Source organism: Scylla paramamosain, chromosome 2 (genome assembly GCF_035594125.1).
Source record: "Scylla paramamosain isolate STU-SP2022 chromosome 2, ASM3559412v1, whole genome shotgun sequence".
Classification (NCBI taxonomy): domain Eukaryota; kingdom Metazoa; phylum Arthropoda; class Malacostraca; order Decapoda; family Portunidae; genus Scylla; species Scylla paramamosain.
Genome location: NC_087152.1, coordinates 12,742,929 through 12,756,232, shown reverse-complemented (window position 1 = coordinate 12,756,232; position 13,304 = coordinate 12,742,929). Strand labels below are relative to the sequence as shown.

The 13,304-nt window shown below is 41.8% G+C and overlaps 1 protein-coding gene across 15 annotated transcripts in view; it reads left to right on the top strand.

Annotated features, from left to right (window-relative positions):
- LOC135110297 (organic cation transporter-like protein) overlaps positions 1-13,304 on the top strand; it is a 169,089-nt gene that overhangs the window by 135,300 nt on the left and 20,485 nt on the right. For all 15 annotated transcript variants that reach the window (XM_064022523.1, XM_064022514.1, XM_064022504.1 and 12 more), the window contains 11 exons: positions 1,123-1,245; positions 1,618-1,768; positions 2,200-2,305; positions 2,470-2,573; positions 5,830-5,984; positions 7,266-7,434; positions 8,098-8,236; positions 8,330-8,415; positions 8,673-8,935; positions 9,635-9,819; positions 11,575-11,726. In XM_064022523.1, coding sequence (XP_063878593.1) covers positions 1,164-1,245; positions 1,618-1,768; positions 2,200-2,305; positions 2,470-2,573; positions 5,830-5,984; positions 7,266-7,434; positions 8,098-8,236; positions 8,330-8,415; positions 8,673-8,935; positions 9,635-9,819; positions 11,575-11,726 — 1,592 coding nt within the window. In that variant the 5' untranslated portion in view covers positions 1,123-1,163. The remainder of the gene's footprint in view (positions 1-1,122; positions 1,246-1,617; positions 1,769-2,199; positions 2,306-2,469; positions 2,574-5,829; positions 5,985-7,265; positions 7,435-8,097; positions 8,237-8,329; positions 8,416-8,672; positions 8,936-9,634; positions 9,820-11,574; positions 11,727-13,304) is intronic.

The window sequence follows — 13,304 nt, the reverse complement described above, 5'->3', positions numbered from 1 at the left end:
GTTAGTGTCAAGTCACTAGGTACTTTAAAAAGAAGAATAGATTATATGTAATTATTTATGGGCAAGGATGATAGGTGGATATAAGTAGGTGTTTTGTACAAGGATTACCACTTAATTGCCCCTTGCAGCTTCTCTGATTACTGAGTCTAAACCAGTCATCTAGCACTCTGAACACCTGTTTCTTCCTCTCTTTCTCTCTCTCTCTCTTTTTTTTTTCGAAATTTATCAAGCTTGAATCCGTTAATTCTGGTACTCATCTGACTAGTAACTTAAGATTTTGTCTACATCATCCTTGTGTTTGCATCATCCCAATAAAAATGAAAGTAGGAATAAGAGGAAGGTGCTTCGGTATGAGGTTCGAACCCGGATTTTAGACATTCAAAACGCTGCTGGTCAGATCCATATCCGTATATTTAGATATATGGGTCTTGGGTTGAGCTTCTAAAAACATGATTCTGAAGATGCGGGATATCGTTCCCCGTGCCTCTCACATGCTAAGCGAGCGCGCTACCACATCAGCTACATCCCGTCGTGGAGGTGCCGGAGATCGAACCCGGGTCCTTTCGTATGTACAGCGAACTCTTTACCGTTGAGATACACCCCCTTGTCATGGGAACTTGTAAGCTAAGTGTTGAGTCGGGACTAGCATCATATCATACACTCATTTGTTGAAGACCAATTTCTTCCTGTCACTTTTTTTTTTTTTTTATCTGACTTTACTTCAAGTCCTATCCTGATTACGATCTCTAAGCATTTTGTTTATATCACCCATGTAAATATATTTTTTTTGGCACTTGCATACTTCTATCAGATACTCTGCTGATCTACGCCTCTGTAACAAATGTAAATATTTCCAGTCAAAAGGAATGTTTCGCTTCCCTTATATTTTTTTCAGTTACTCTCTTCTGCACCGACTCCCTTCTGTAGTGTGGGTTTGTTGTCCAGAACGGTGGCATAATCTCTTAGAAATATTCCAAACAGACTGGCATATCTCAGAAAAAGAAAAAAAAAAAAACTCGATATGAAATCTCAAAATTAAAACGAACATTGTGACATATTCTTAATTCTTTTCCTCCCGCAGCGCATCACAGTTCACTTCAGTGTCATTGACTCATCTTGCAGGTCGTATATTGTAATCTAGACGCTGCCGCGTGCTGAGCAGCATGGTGAGCCAGCTGGACGCCCTTCTCACCCATCTGGGGACCGGCAGGTGGACTGTGCTGCACCTCATTACCATACCTTACTGTGAGTGGTGTGTGTGTGTGTGTGTGTGTGTGTGTGTGTGTGTGTGTGTGAATATATAAGTTGCTAATCTATCATCAGTCATTTCTGCACACATGTGGAATAAAATAATTACTATTTATATTTATATATAATAATATAAACTGGATGACCGGGCGACGGGTGTGTCGCCTGTGTTTATCACACCACCAATGTTTGCTTTGCCAAACATGTACAAGCATTATAATGTAGATGTGTAGCTCCTACGAATATGATGTGATGTTTTATTTGGCCATTCTAAACAAGAGATTAAAATCTGAATACAGTCTTCAAGGTGCTGATGAACACAAGTCCTCCCCTCATGCTAAGTCTGCTTCCTTCATTCACATGCCTCAGTTTCTGTTTTCTTGGCTCCACACTCCCTCGGCGGGGCTTTCTTGGCGCCGCGTCTCGACTACTATTGTCGGGTGCCGAACAAGTACTTCAACTCCACCAACCTCTCCTTCTTGGACTCAGAAGCCAACACCTCACATTCGATCACCTTGAGGTAACTGGATACTCTCTGGGATGTTGCTGTAATCCATGGTACTGGAAATTTGTAACAAACAAAAATTGTATTTAAAATTTATTTTTAGACACTTTATGATATAGATGCACCACAAATTTTTTTTTTTGCGTTCACTTCTCTTTTTTTTTTTTTCTGTGGGAGGATAAATTCTATTTTGAAAGTATGCTTGTCTTGGGTCTCTCACTTCTTCAAATGGGTTCAAATGGGTTATAAAAGGAGCAAACTTCCCTCAGTCTACTGTTCTCATACCCAAATAAGTATAGAAGAAAAATGTAAAAAAAATAAAATAGTTGAGTAGAATGATCGCCAGTTGGGACAAACATGAAAGTAATGTTTTTAAGCCTATGAAAAAAAAAAGTAATAATGCCTTAAACAGGTAATTTTGATGCATTAAAATATTTTCCCGACAGAGAGGAATGCCAGTTCAGGACAGACACACAGGAGGGTGAGGTGATAGAAGACTGTGATCAGTTTGATTTCGATAACTCCACCTTCAGCTCTACCTTCACATCTGAGGTGCAGACGTGTGTGTGTGTGTGTGTGTGTGTGTGTGTGTGTGTGTGTGTGTGTGTGTGTGTCCGTGCGTGTCCGTGCGTGTCCGTGCGTGCGTGCGTGCGTGCGTATGCGTGCGTGGGTGAGTGCGCGCGCGCGCCCTGCATCTCTCCTCGTCTTCTTTGCAGTACAATCTGGCGTGCGGGCGGGCCTACTTGCAGACGTCTTTCCAAAGTATGTATATGCTGGGTTACTTCGTGGGAGCGCCAATCAGCGGATACCTGTCAGACAAGTAGGTACACACACACACACACACACACACACACACACAAGGAAAAGGCAGTAGGCACCTGCCGAAACGACATTTACCCCCAGTGAGGTCTAAAGCACTAGATCAGGGGGTGCTGTGAACTTATCATTAAACCCAGCTGTGACCTCACTGAACGTTTCCCTTTGTGTCTCACAACACAAGGGGGCAGTCACAGCCTGCCATCTAAAGACACATCTACATCTAAAGACTCTTCCTCCACACAAAACTACAAGCACTTAATAACACACACACCCTTCACTCAAAATTTCAAAATTATCATGGCGACTCCTACACCAGCCTTGGAGTCCCCATCTGGGGAGGGGACCACAAATGTCTCCAGGTCGGACTGCCCTTCTGACAACGACCCTAAGTGTCTTGACACCCCCCTCAACTTTTTCTTCATTAACTTCTGCAACATTCGCGGTCTAAGATCTAATTTTCAATCTGTAGAACCCCATCTCCCTTCTTCTAAACCTCATCTTTTCCTCACTGAAACTTAGGTGTCTGAGGCAACTGACAGTAGCCCCTTTTATGTTCCCCTCCTACTTTCTCTATCCTCATTTTCAATCCAAAACTGGATGTTGCGTTTATGTGCGCAACGACTTAACCTGCTCTCGTGCCCACGCTCTTGAATCTTCCGAGTTTTCCACCATCTGGCTATGACTACAGTCACTCTCAAACTAAATTTATCAGAGCTGTATACCTCAAACCTAACTCCTCTGATTATAAGAAATTCTTTGACTATTTAACTTCCAAAGTGGAGCACATTCTGACTTTCTTCACTTTTGCAGAAATCTCCATTCTTGGAGACTTCATTGTTCACCACCAGCTTGACTTTCCTCTCCCTTCACTGACCATCCTGGTAAACCAGCCTTCAACTTTGCTATCCTCCACGATCTACAGCAATTGGTGAAACAACCTACTCGTTTTCCTGACCGTCTTGGAGATACGCCCAACATTCTTGACCTTTTCCTGACCTCTAATCCTGCTTATACTGTTACCCTCTCTTTTCCGTTGGGTTCCTCCGATCACAATCTTATATCTGTATCTTGTCCTATCATTCCAATCCCTCCTCAGAATCCCGGTAAGCGAAGGTGCCTCTGCCGTTTTGCCTCTGCTAGTTTGCGGGACCTGAGGAGGTATTTTGCTGATTTTCCTTGGAATGACTACTGCATCCGTGTCAGAGATCCGTCTTTGTGTGCCGAGCGCAACAGAGGTGATAGTGTTTGGCATGGATGCATACATTCCTCACTCTTTTTCTCGACCTAAATCTTCCAAACTTTGGTTTAATACAGCTTGTTCTTGTGTTATACATGATAGAGAGGTGGCCCACAAAAGGTACTTAAGCCTAACATCACCAGAATCTCATGCACTTTATATTTCTGCTCGGAACCATGCCAAATCTGTTCTCCATCTAGCCAAAAAATCCTTCATTAACTGAAAGTGTCAAAATCTTTCAAGATCTAACTCCCCGCGTGACTTCCGGCATCTAGCCAAAAATATCTCTAATAACTTTGCTTCTTCTTCTTTCCCTCCTTTATTTCAACCAGATGGCACCACTGCTATCACAACTATTTCTTAAGCTGAACTCTTTTCTCATACCTTTGCTAAAACTCTACCTTGGACGATTCAGGGCTTGTTCCTCCCTCTCCCGTGACTGCTTCATACTACCTATTAAAATTCGCAATGATGTTTTTCATGCCCTCGCTGGCCTAAACCCTCGGAAGGCTTATGGGTTCCGTCAAGGCCACTCTACTGCTGATCTTCTCCAAGACTTTCCTTACTGAGTCTTGGTCATCCTCTTTTAGAGATTTTGGTGAAACTTTTGCTGTTGCCTTGGATATATCAAAAGTTTTTGATGGAGTCTGGTACAAAGCTTTGATTTCCAAACTACCCTTCTATGGCTTCTATTCTTCTCTTTGTAATTTCATCTCAAGTTTCCTTTCTGACTGTTCTATTGCTGTTGTGGTAGACGGTCACTGTTCTTCTCCTAAATCTATTAACAGTGGTGTTCCTCAGGGTTTTGTCCCATCACCCACTCTCTCAATGACCTTCTAAACCAAACTTATTGTCCTATCCACTCCTACGCTGATGATACCACCTTGCACTTTTCCACGTCTTTTCATAGACGTCCAACCCTACAGGAAGTAAACATTTCACGCAGGGAAGCCACAGAACGTCTGACTTCAGATCTTTCTAAAATTTCTGATTGGGGCAGAGCAAACTTGGTATTGTTCAATGCCTCAAAAACTCAATTCCTCCACCTATCAACTCGACACAACCTTCCAGACAACTATCCCCCCTTCTTCAGTGACACTCAACTGTCCCCCTCTTCTACACTGAACATCCTTGGTCTGCCCTTTACTTATAATCTGAATTGGAAACTTCACATCTCATCTCTAGCTAAAACAGCTTCTATGAAGTTAGGTGTTCTGAGATGTCTCCGCCAGTTTTTCTCATCCCCCCCAGCTGCTAACTCTGTACTGGGGCCTTATCCGTCTATATATGGAGTATGCTTCATATGTCTTGGGGGGGGTTCCACTCATACCGCTCTTCTAGACAGGGTGGAATCAACAGCTTTTCGTCTCATCAACTCCTCTCCTCTAACTGACTGTCTTCAGCCTCTCTCTCATCGCCGCAATGTTGCATCTCTAGCTGTCTTCTACCGCTATTTTCATGCTAACTGCTCTTCTGATCTTGCTAACTGAATGCCTCCCCTCCTCCCGCGGCCTCGCTGCAAAAGACTTTCTTCTTTCTCTCACCCCTATTCTGTCCACCTCTCTAATTTAAGAGTTAACCATTATTCTCAATCATTCATCCCTTTCTCTGGTAAACTCTGGAACTCCCTGCCTGCTTCTGTATTTTCACCTTCCTATGACTTAAATTCCTTCAAGAGGGAGGTTTCAGCACACTTATCCTTCAATTTTTGACTACTGCTTTGGACCCTTTTCTGGGACTGGCATCTCAGTGGGCTTTTTTTTTTATTTGATTTTTGTTGCCCTTGGCCAGTGTCCTTCCTACATAAAAAATCTCTCTCTCTCTCTCTCTCTCTCTCTCTCTCTCTCTCTCTCTCTCTCTCTCTCTCTCTCTCTCTCTCTCTCTCTCTCTCTCTCTCTCTCTCTCTCTCTCTCTCTCTCTCTCCAGTAAATGATATATGAAGAAACTAAATACAGACAAGCTAAGGCAAGTTTTTTTTTCTTTTTTTCTTTTTTTTGTGTGTGTGGGGGGGGGGGGGCAGGTACGGCAGGAAGCCCCTGGTGATGGCGGGCTACATCGCGTACATTCTGCTGGGCGTGGGGTCTGCCTGGCTGCCCCACCTCTTTACCATCCTCGCGGCCCGGTTCCTCATAGGCTGCCTGCACTTCATCAACTCCTACACCACCTACGTTCTCCGTAAGTCTCGTACATTTAGGCCAATGCTTTGAAATGTGCCCACATGGTCGAACATTATCCGTCGGACACTCACTGTTACCATATCACAATGCGAAGCAGGATGACGTCATAAGCGTTGAAACGAGGGAAGTTTATATAGTAACAAACAGTGGTACCAGATGAAGTTGTAAATCATACTTTCTACTCATTTCACCAGGCCAAGACCAGCAGACAACGTCCGAAGCTGATGTCCGCTGGCAACACACAGGTATATAATTATGTCAGCGTTAGTGTGGGCTCGGGAGACAGGTGATTGTTACCAGCGTCTAGTGCAGTACATCATAACCATGGTGCACAATAAGATAAAAAAAATGCAATATGCAGCATGATAATTGTTGCACTGTGTAAAGAGAACAAAGAGGTGAGAAGGGAATGATGCAGGGACCGTTACAAAGACGAAGTGAAAGGGGAAGCCATGCAATCATTTTACATGAACTGCTAATTGGTTATGAATCTGACTTTAGAAACTATATACGGATGGATTCAGACACCCCCTACGATTTATATATTGAAGAAGGTAAAACTTTTTATAACGGAGCAAGACACCTGTATGAGGGAGAGCAGCGTCCGAGGTTCCGAAACTACAAACATGGGCAGTGTCCATTACACCCCCCTGGTGCTTATTTCTGACGTCATCAGCACTCCTGTCATATTCATATATATCTGGTAACAGTACGTGTTCGACGGACAGTGTTCGACCGTGTGGACGCACCCAATTCGTCAGGACTGTTTTCAAAGAAGATGTTTAGTCGGGTTCGCGTAGCTGATTTATTGTCCTGTTGTGATACAGAGTTCTTGTTAGGTTATCATCAGAATCATAAAAGCGTCCTTCAACATCGCAGTAATTTTCGCCAGAGCAGCCAAGGTAAAGCAACGGAAAGTTTAAAAGAATAGTCCTTCAGTTATTTTGTTAAATTTTCTATTCTTTATGATATACTGTTTTATCTATCACCTATTTATTCATTTATCTATTTATTAATTTTCATGATGCATACTTAACGTGCTTCCATTATCGTAAAATTACCAACAATCAAGTTCATCATCATTATACACATACCGCAGTGGTGGGTGTTCATTGCAGTAATAGAGCGATCATTTATAATGACCTGCACCTCTGATATGTCTCAAATATTTAGATTTTACGTCTCTCTCTCTCTCTCTCTCTCTCTCTCTCTCTCTCTCTCTCTCTCTCTCTCTCTCTCTCTCTCTCTCTCTCTCTCTCTCTCTCTCTCTCTCTAATAGTGATGGAGGTGATAGAGCCCAAGCTGAGGACACCAGTTGGCTTCATGGAATGCAACCTCTGGGGCGTGGGCATGATGCTGTACGGCGGCCTTGGCTACTGTATCAGGGAGTGGAGGCTGCTGCAGACAGTGATGACATTGCCTGGACTGCTCATCTTGCCTGCTGTGTGGTGAGTCACCCGGAGAAGGTTTGATCTTGGGTAATATAAGAATTTTCATTACTACTGTTATATATATATAGTAATTATTTAAAATGTTAAATTTAACCAACTTTTTTTTTTCGAAAAAAAAAATCTTTGAAAAGTTTAGATAAATGGAGGTCCCGGAACGACCATCCTTTGTATTTTTTTTTTTTTTAATCTTTTTACGTGAAACACAAAATCGTAATACGAAAGATCTTCTCGGTTCTTATACCTTTCATATGACAAGACATCACTGAATAAAGGCCTGTCCACAGTTCACGCCAGAAAATACTGTTTGGAAATGAAGTTTGCAAACTGTTTGGAAACTGGTTCCAAACAGTTTGCAAACTGTTTCAAATTGTTTGCATATGTTTGTTAACTATTTTAAACTGTTTGCAGAATCCAGATGCTTGCAAACTGTTTCAAACTGTTTGCAGGCAGTTTTACAAACTGTTTGAAACTGTTTGCAAGCTGTTTGCGAACTGTTTGCCAACTTTGTTTCCAAACAATGGTGTGGAAAAGTCATAATGAAACAACAGTAATCTTGTACCTTGCCAATCTTATTCATTTACCTTGAAATGCTTCTTTACTTTCTTCATATCACACATCAGCATTCACTTTCTGTGGCCTGACGCGATAGTACTCTGCTAGGATGATTGACGAGTCTCCGCGATGGCTGTTAGTGAATGGCCGACACGAGGAGGCCCTACAGGTGTTCAACAAGGTGGCTCGCTGGCACGGCATTAAACTCCCACCTGGCGCAGAGATGAGGAAGCTGGTCGAGGAGCAGGTATGAGAGAGAGAGAGAGAGAGAGAGAGAGAGAGAGAGAGAGAGAGAGAGAGAGAGAGAGAGAGAGAATAATAAAAACCCTTCACTTTGCAGGTTCCAGAGAGCCAGAACACCCATCAGTACTCATCCGTGTGGCTCTTTCTCAAATCCGTTACAAAAGATGCTTTTGTGTTGCTAAGGTAATGTTTTACTTGTTTCCTCTTCTTGTTTAATTTTTATTGTTAGTGTTTGAAAATATCTACAAGTAATATGAAGATATCACAATTACATGCTATGAAATGAATAGAGGTTAAGAGTGCAACATAGCAGAATAATTTATTTCAATCTAACTTTAGTCTTTTTCTCTACTGATGGTAACAGGAGGCAAACTTACTCCTCAGAGATAAAGAAGTGAAGAGAGCTGGACAAGGTAATAGATTTTCTGTGTATCGTGCAGGACGCCGCGGCTGCGACGCATCACCGTGTGCATCTACCTAAATTTCGTGGTGCAGGGCATGGTGTACTTCGGCCTGTCGCTCAGCGGAGCGAACATCAGCGACGATCCCTTCCTGTATATGGTGCTGTCCGGCCTCATGGAGATACCCGCCTACACCCTCATCGTCCCCGTTGTGCAGGGCTTCGGCAGAAAGTTCTCTCTCTGCTCTTTATACGTCATCTGTACCAGCGTTCTCCTCATCCTGGCTGTTATTCCTATTGCAGGTTAGCGTAGTAGTAGTATAGCAGTAGCAATAGTAGTAGTAGTAGTAGTAATAGAAGTAGTAGTAGTAGTAGTAGTAGTAGCAGCAGCAGCAGCAGCAGCAGCAGCAGCATTATGGATCATAGTTACCTCTCTATGTTGCATCAAACGTCCTCTATTTTTCTCTCATTTCCCTTAAAGTAATTTTGAATGAACAATTAATGAAATATTTGAGAGAGAGAGAGAGAGAGAGAGAGAGAGAGAGAGAGAGAGATGATTAATGAGAGAGAGAGAGAGAGAGAGAGAGAGAGAGAGAGAGAGAGAAATGATTAATGAAATATTGATAGAGAGAGAGAGAGAGAGAGAGAGAGAGAGAGAGAGAGAGAGAGAGAGAGAGAGAGAGAGAGAGAGATTGATTGATTGATTGATTAAATATTTGAGAGAGAGAGAGAGAGAGAGAGAGAGAGAGAGAGAGAGAGAGAGAGAGAGAGAGAGAGAGAGAGAGAGATTGATTGATTAAATATTTGAGAGAGAGAGAGAGAGAGAGAGAGAGAGAGAGAGAGAGAGAGAGAGAGAGAGAGAGAGAGAGAGAGAGAGAGAGAGAGAGAGAGAGAGAGAGAGAGAGAGAGAGAATCCTGTAAAAATCCTTTGAAAAGCCATATTGCACCTTAATATAGTAGGAGATTCCACTATTTTTTCTCTCTTCGGCCTTCCCTCTCCAGAGCATAGCACCGCCGTGTTGGTCCTGGCCATGGCGGGGAAGATGGCCATCGCAGCGGGCTTCCAAACAGTTGTGTTCTACGCTAGCGAACTTTTTCCAACCGAGATAAGGAGTCGAGGCATCGGTACCTCCACGATGGTCAGCCGCATTGGGAGTATGATGGCCCCTTTCATTAATGACATGGTGGTGAGTGCGCTCAAGTAGATCTCTGTAGGAATACGTAAATGGACAGGTGCATTGGCTGTCGTAACCTAAGAAACATGATGAGGATATAAAACACGAAAGAAGAAATAAAGGAGGGAAGAAGAAAGATAGAATGAAGAAATGAGGGAGGAAAAAAGATAGGTATAAGGGAGAAATATGAAGGGGGAAGGAAGAAAGACAGAAGGAAAAATGAAGAATACGAACATTTACATCATTAGTGACACAAAAAAGATCATTCAACATAGAAGCACAACTATTAGACACAACATATATATTGGTGACATATCCATCAATGCACCCTTTTGCCAATGGATCGAATATACTTTTTATACTTTATACCTCCGAAATAACAACTAAAAATCAATTTTTAAAAAGCTGCACACAGAATAGAATTATAGTTGAACATATATTAATGAAATGGGAGATGAATGTTGAAGCAGAATGGACAGTAGTGAGAGGTGAAGGATGGATGATTGGAGGTAAGATAGTGAATGCTGAATGCATTAAAAACTGACGGTGATTCAATTACATCTTTGAGAAATGCGATCCGTTAGGAGGACACAAATCACACAGCAGCCAACATTGACGAGTGCCTTGTAAAATTCAAATATAATTAGATGAATAACTTTCTCATTTAATGTATACCAAATAAACAACGCACCCTAGCAATCATGAGGAATATCTCTCGTGGCTGCATGGAAGATAACATCAGGCAGCACAAAGACAAACATTGCTGAACATTGAGTAATCAAACCAGTGCCGGTGAGCCAGGACATCTACTATATATATATATATATATATATATATATATATATATATATATATATATATATATATATATATATATATATATATATATATATATATATATATAGTTGCGGCACCTATTTAAGTGTTCCGTCAGTGTACCGTCCAGATCAGGGGTCACCTTTTTTAAGAATGAATATATTTCTTCACATATCTGGGGAAATTGCTTCTTGACAGGATATGATATGCTACAGATCTTTATCTGTCACAGACATTTTTCTTAGCACGTCTCCTGATGTCATCGAGAATCACAGAGTGGGTTCCTACTTTTCAAACCTGATCCTGTAGAAAATGTTGATCGGTTTACATCTCCTGGAGAATATTTGCAATATTGTATTAAAGTGTCTTTAACCTTTCGCATTGATGTGTGTGTGTGTGTGTGTGTGTGTGTGTGTGTGTGTGTGTGTGTGTGTGTGTGTGTGTGTGTGTGTGTGTGTGTGTGTGTGTGTGTGTGTGTGTGCGTGCGCGCGCGCGCGCGCGTGTGTGTTTCTCTCTCCCTTTAGTGTCGTTTGATGTTTTAAGCAAAGTGCCTTTAGCTCGCATGAACAAAAAATCATATGAAACTTTTAAATAAAAGAAAAAAACTCACAAATGCCCGAAGTTAAACACTATTCTACATTTTTAAATGCGAATTTATATTTGCAAACAGGGTTAAAATTTGTTCCTTCTTTGTTTTTATTTCGTGCAGAGATAATATCATTACGTGCAAAATGTTTTGTAAATTTTATTCACAACAAATAATTCGATTTCCTCTCTCTCATACTATATATATATATATATATATATAGAGAGAGAGAGAGAGAGAGAGAGAGAGAGAGAGAGAGAGAGAGAATTTTTTTTGCCATTTATCTTTATTTATTTATTTATTTATTTATTTATTTATTTATTAATATTGCAATGTCCTATTCCTCCTCGCTTCATCCACCACAGGGCGCCGCCTACCCTTGGGCACCTTTCGTGATCTTCGGACTGAGCTCCCTGCTGGCCGCGACGGTAACTCTTCTACTGCCGGAAACTCGTGGCCACACCCTGCCTGACACTGTGGCTGAACTGGAGGCCGTGGTCAGGCAGACGGCCAGAAGGTGAATCTCTCTCTCTCTCTCTCTCTCTCTCTCTCTCTCTCTCTCTCTCTCTCTCTCTCTCTCTCTCTCTCTCTCTCTCTCTCTCTGAGTGTGTGTGTGTGTATGTATGTGTGTGTCTGTGTGTGTGTGTGTGTGTGTGTGTGTATGTATGTGTGTGTCTGTGTGTGTGTGTGTGTGTGTGTGTGTGTGTGTGTGTGTGTGTGTGTGTGTGTATATATATATATATATATATATATATATATATATATATATATATATATATATATATATATATATATATATATATATATATATATATATATATATATATATATATATATATATATATATATATATATATATTTATATACTTTCTCTATCCTCATTTTCGATCCAAAGCTGGATGTTGCGTTTATGTGCGCAAAGACACAAAGGCACGAGAGCAGGTTAAATCTTTGCGCACATAAACGCAACATCCAGCTTTGGATCGAAAATGAGGATAGAGAAAGTATATATCTCGTGCCCACGCTCTTGAATCTTCCGAGTTTTCCACCATCTGGCTACGACTACAGAATCACTCTCAAACTAAATTTATCTGTGCTGTATACCTCTCACCTAACTCCTCTGACTATAAGAAATTCTTTGACTACTTAACTTCCAAAGTGGAGCACATTCTGACCCTCTTCCCTTTTGCAGAGATCTCCATTCTTGGAGACTTCAATGTTCACCACCAACTTTGGCCTTCCTCTCCCTTCACTCGTGAACTTGCCTTCAACTTTGCTATCCTCCATGACTTAGAGCAATTGGTGCAACACCCTACTCGTATTCCTGACCGTCTTGGAGATACGCCCAACATTCTTGACTTTTTCCTGACCTCTAATCCTTCTGCTTATGCTGTCACCCTTTCTTCTCCGTTGGGCTCCTCCGATCATAATCTCATATCTGTATCTTGTCCTATCACTCCAATCCCTCCTCAGGATCCCCTAAACGAAGATGCCTCTGGCGTTTTGGCTCTGCTAGTTCGGGGGACCTGAGGAGGTATTTTGCTGATTTTCCTTGGAATGACTACTGCTTCCGTGTTAGAGACCCGTCTTTGTGTGCTGAGCGCATAACAGAGGTGATAGTGTCTGGCATGGAGGCATACATTCCTCACTCTTTTTCTCGACCTAAACCTTCCAAACCTTGGTTTAACACAGCTTGTTCTCGTGCTATACATGATAGAGAGGTGGCCCACAAAAGGTACTTAAGCCTTCCATCACCAGAATCCCATGCACTTTATATTTCTGCTCGGAACCATGCCAAATCTGTTCTCCAACTAGCCAAAAACTCCTTCATTAACAAAAAGTGTCAAAACCTTTCAAGATCTAACTCTCCTCGTGACTTCTGGCATCTAGCCAAAAAATATCTCCAATAACTTTGCTTCTTCTTCTTTCCCTCCTTTATTTTAGCCAGATAGCACCACTGCTATCACATCTATTTCTAAAGCTGAGCTCTTCGCTCAAACCTTTGCTAAAAACTCTACCTTGGACGATTCTGGACTTGTTCCTCCTCTCCTCCACCTTCTGACTACTTCATGCTACCTATTAAAATTCTTCGCAA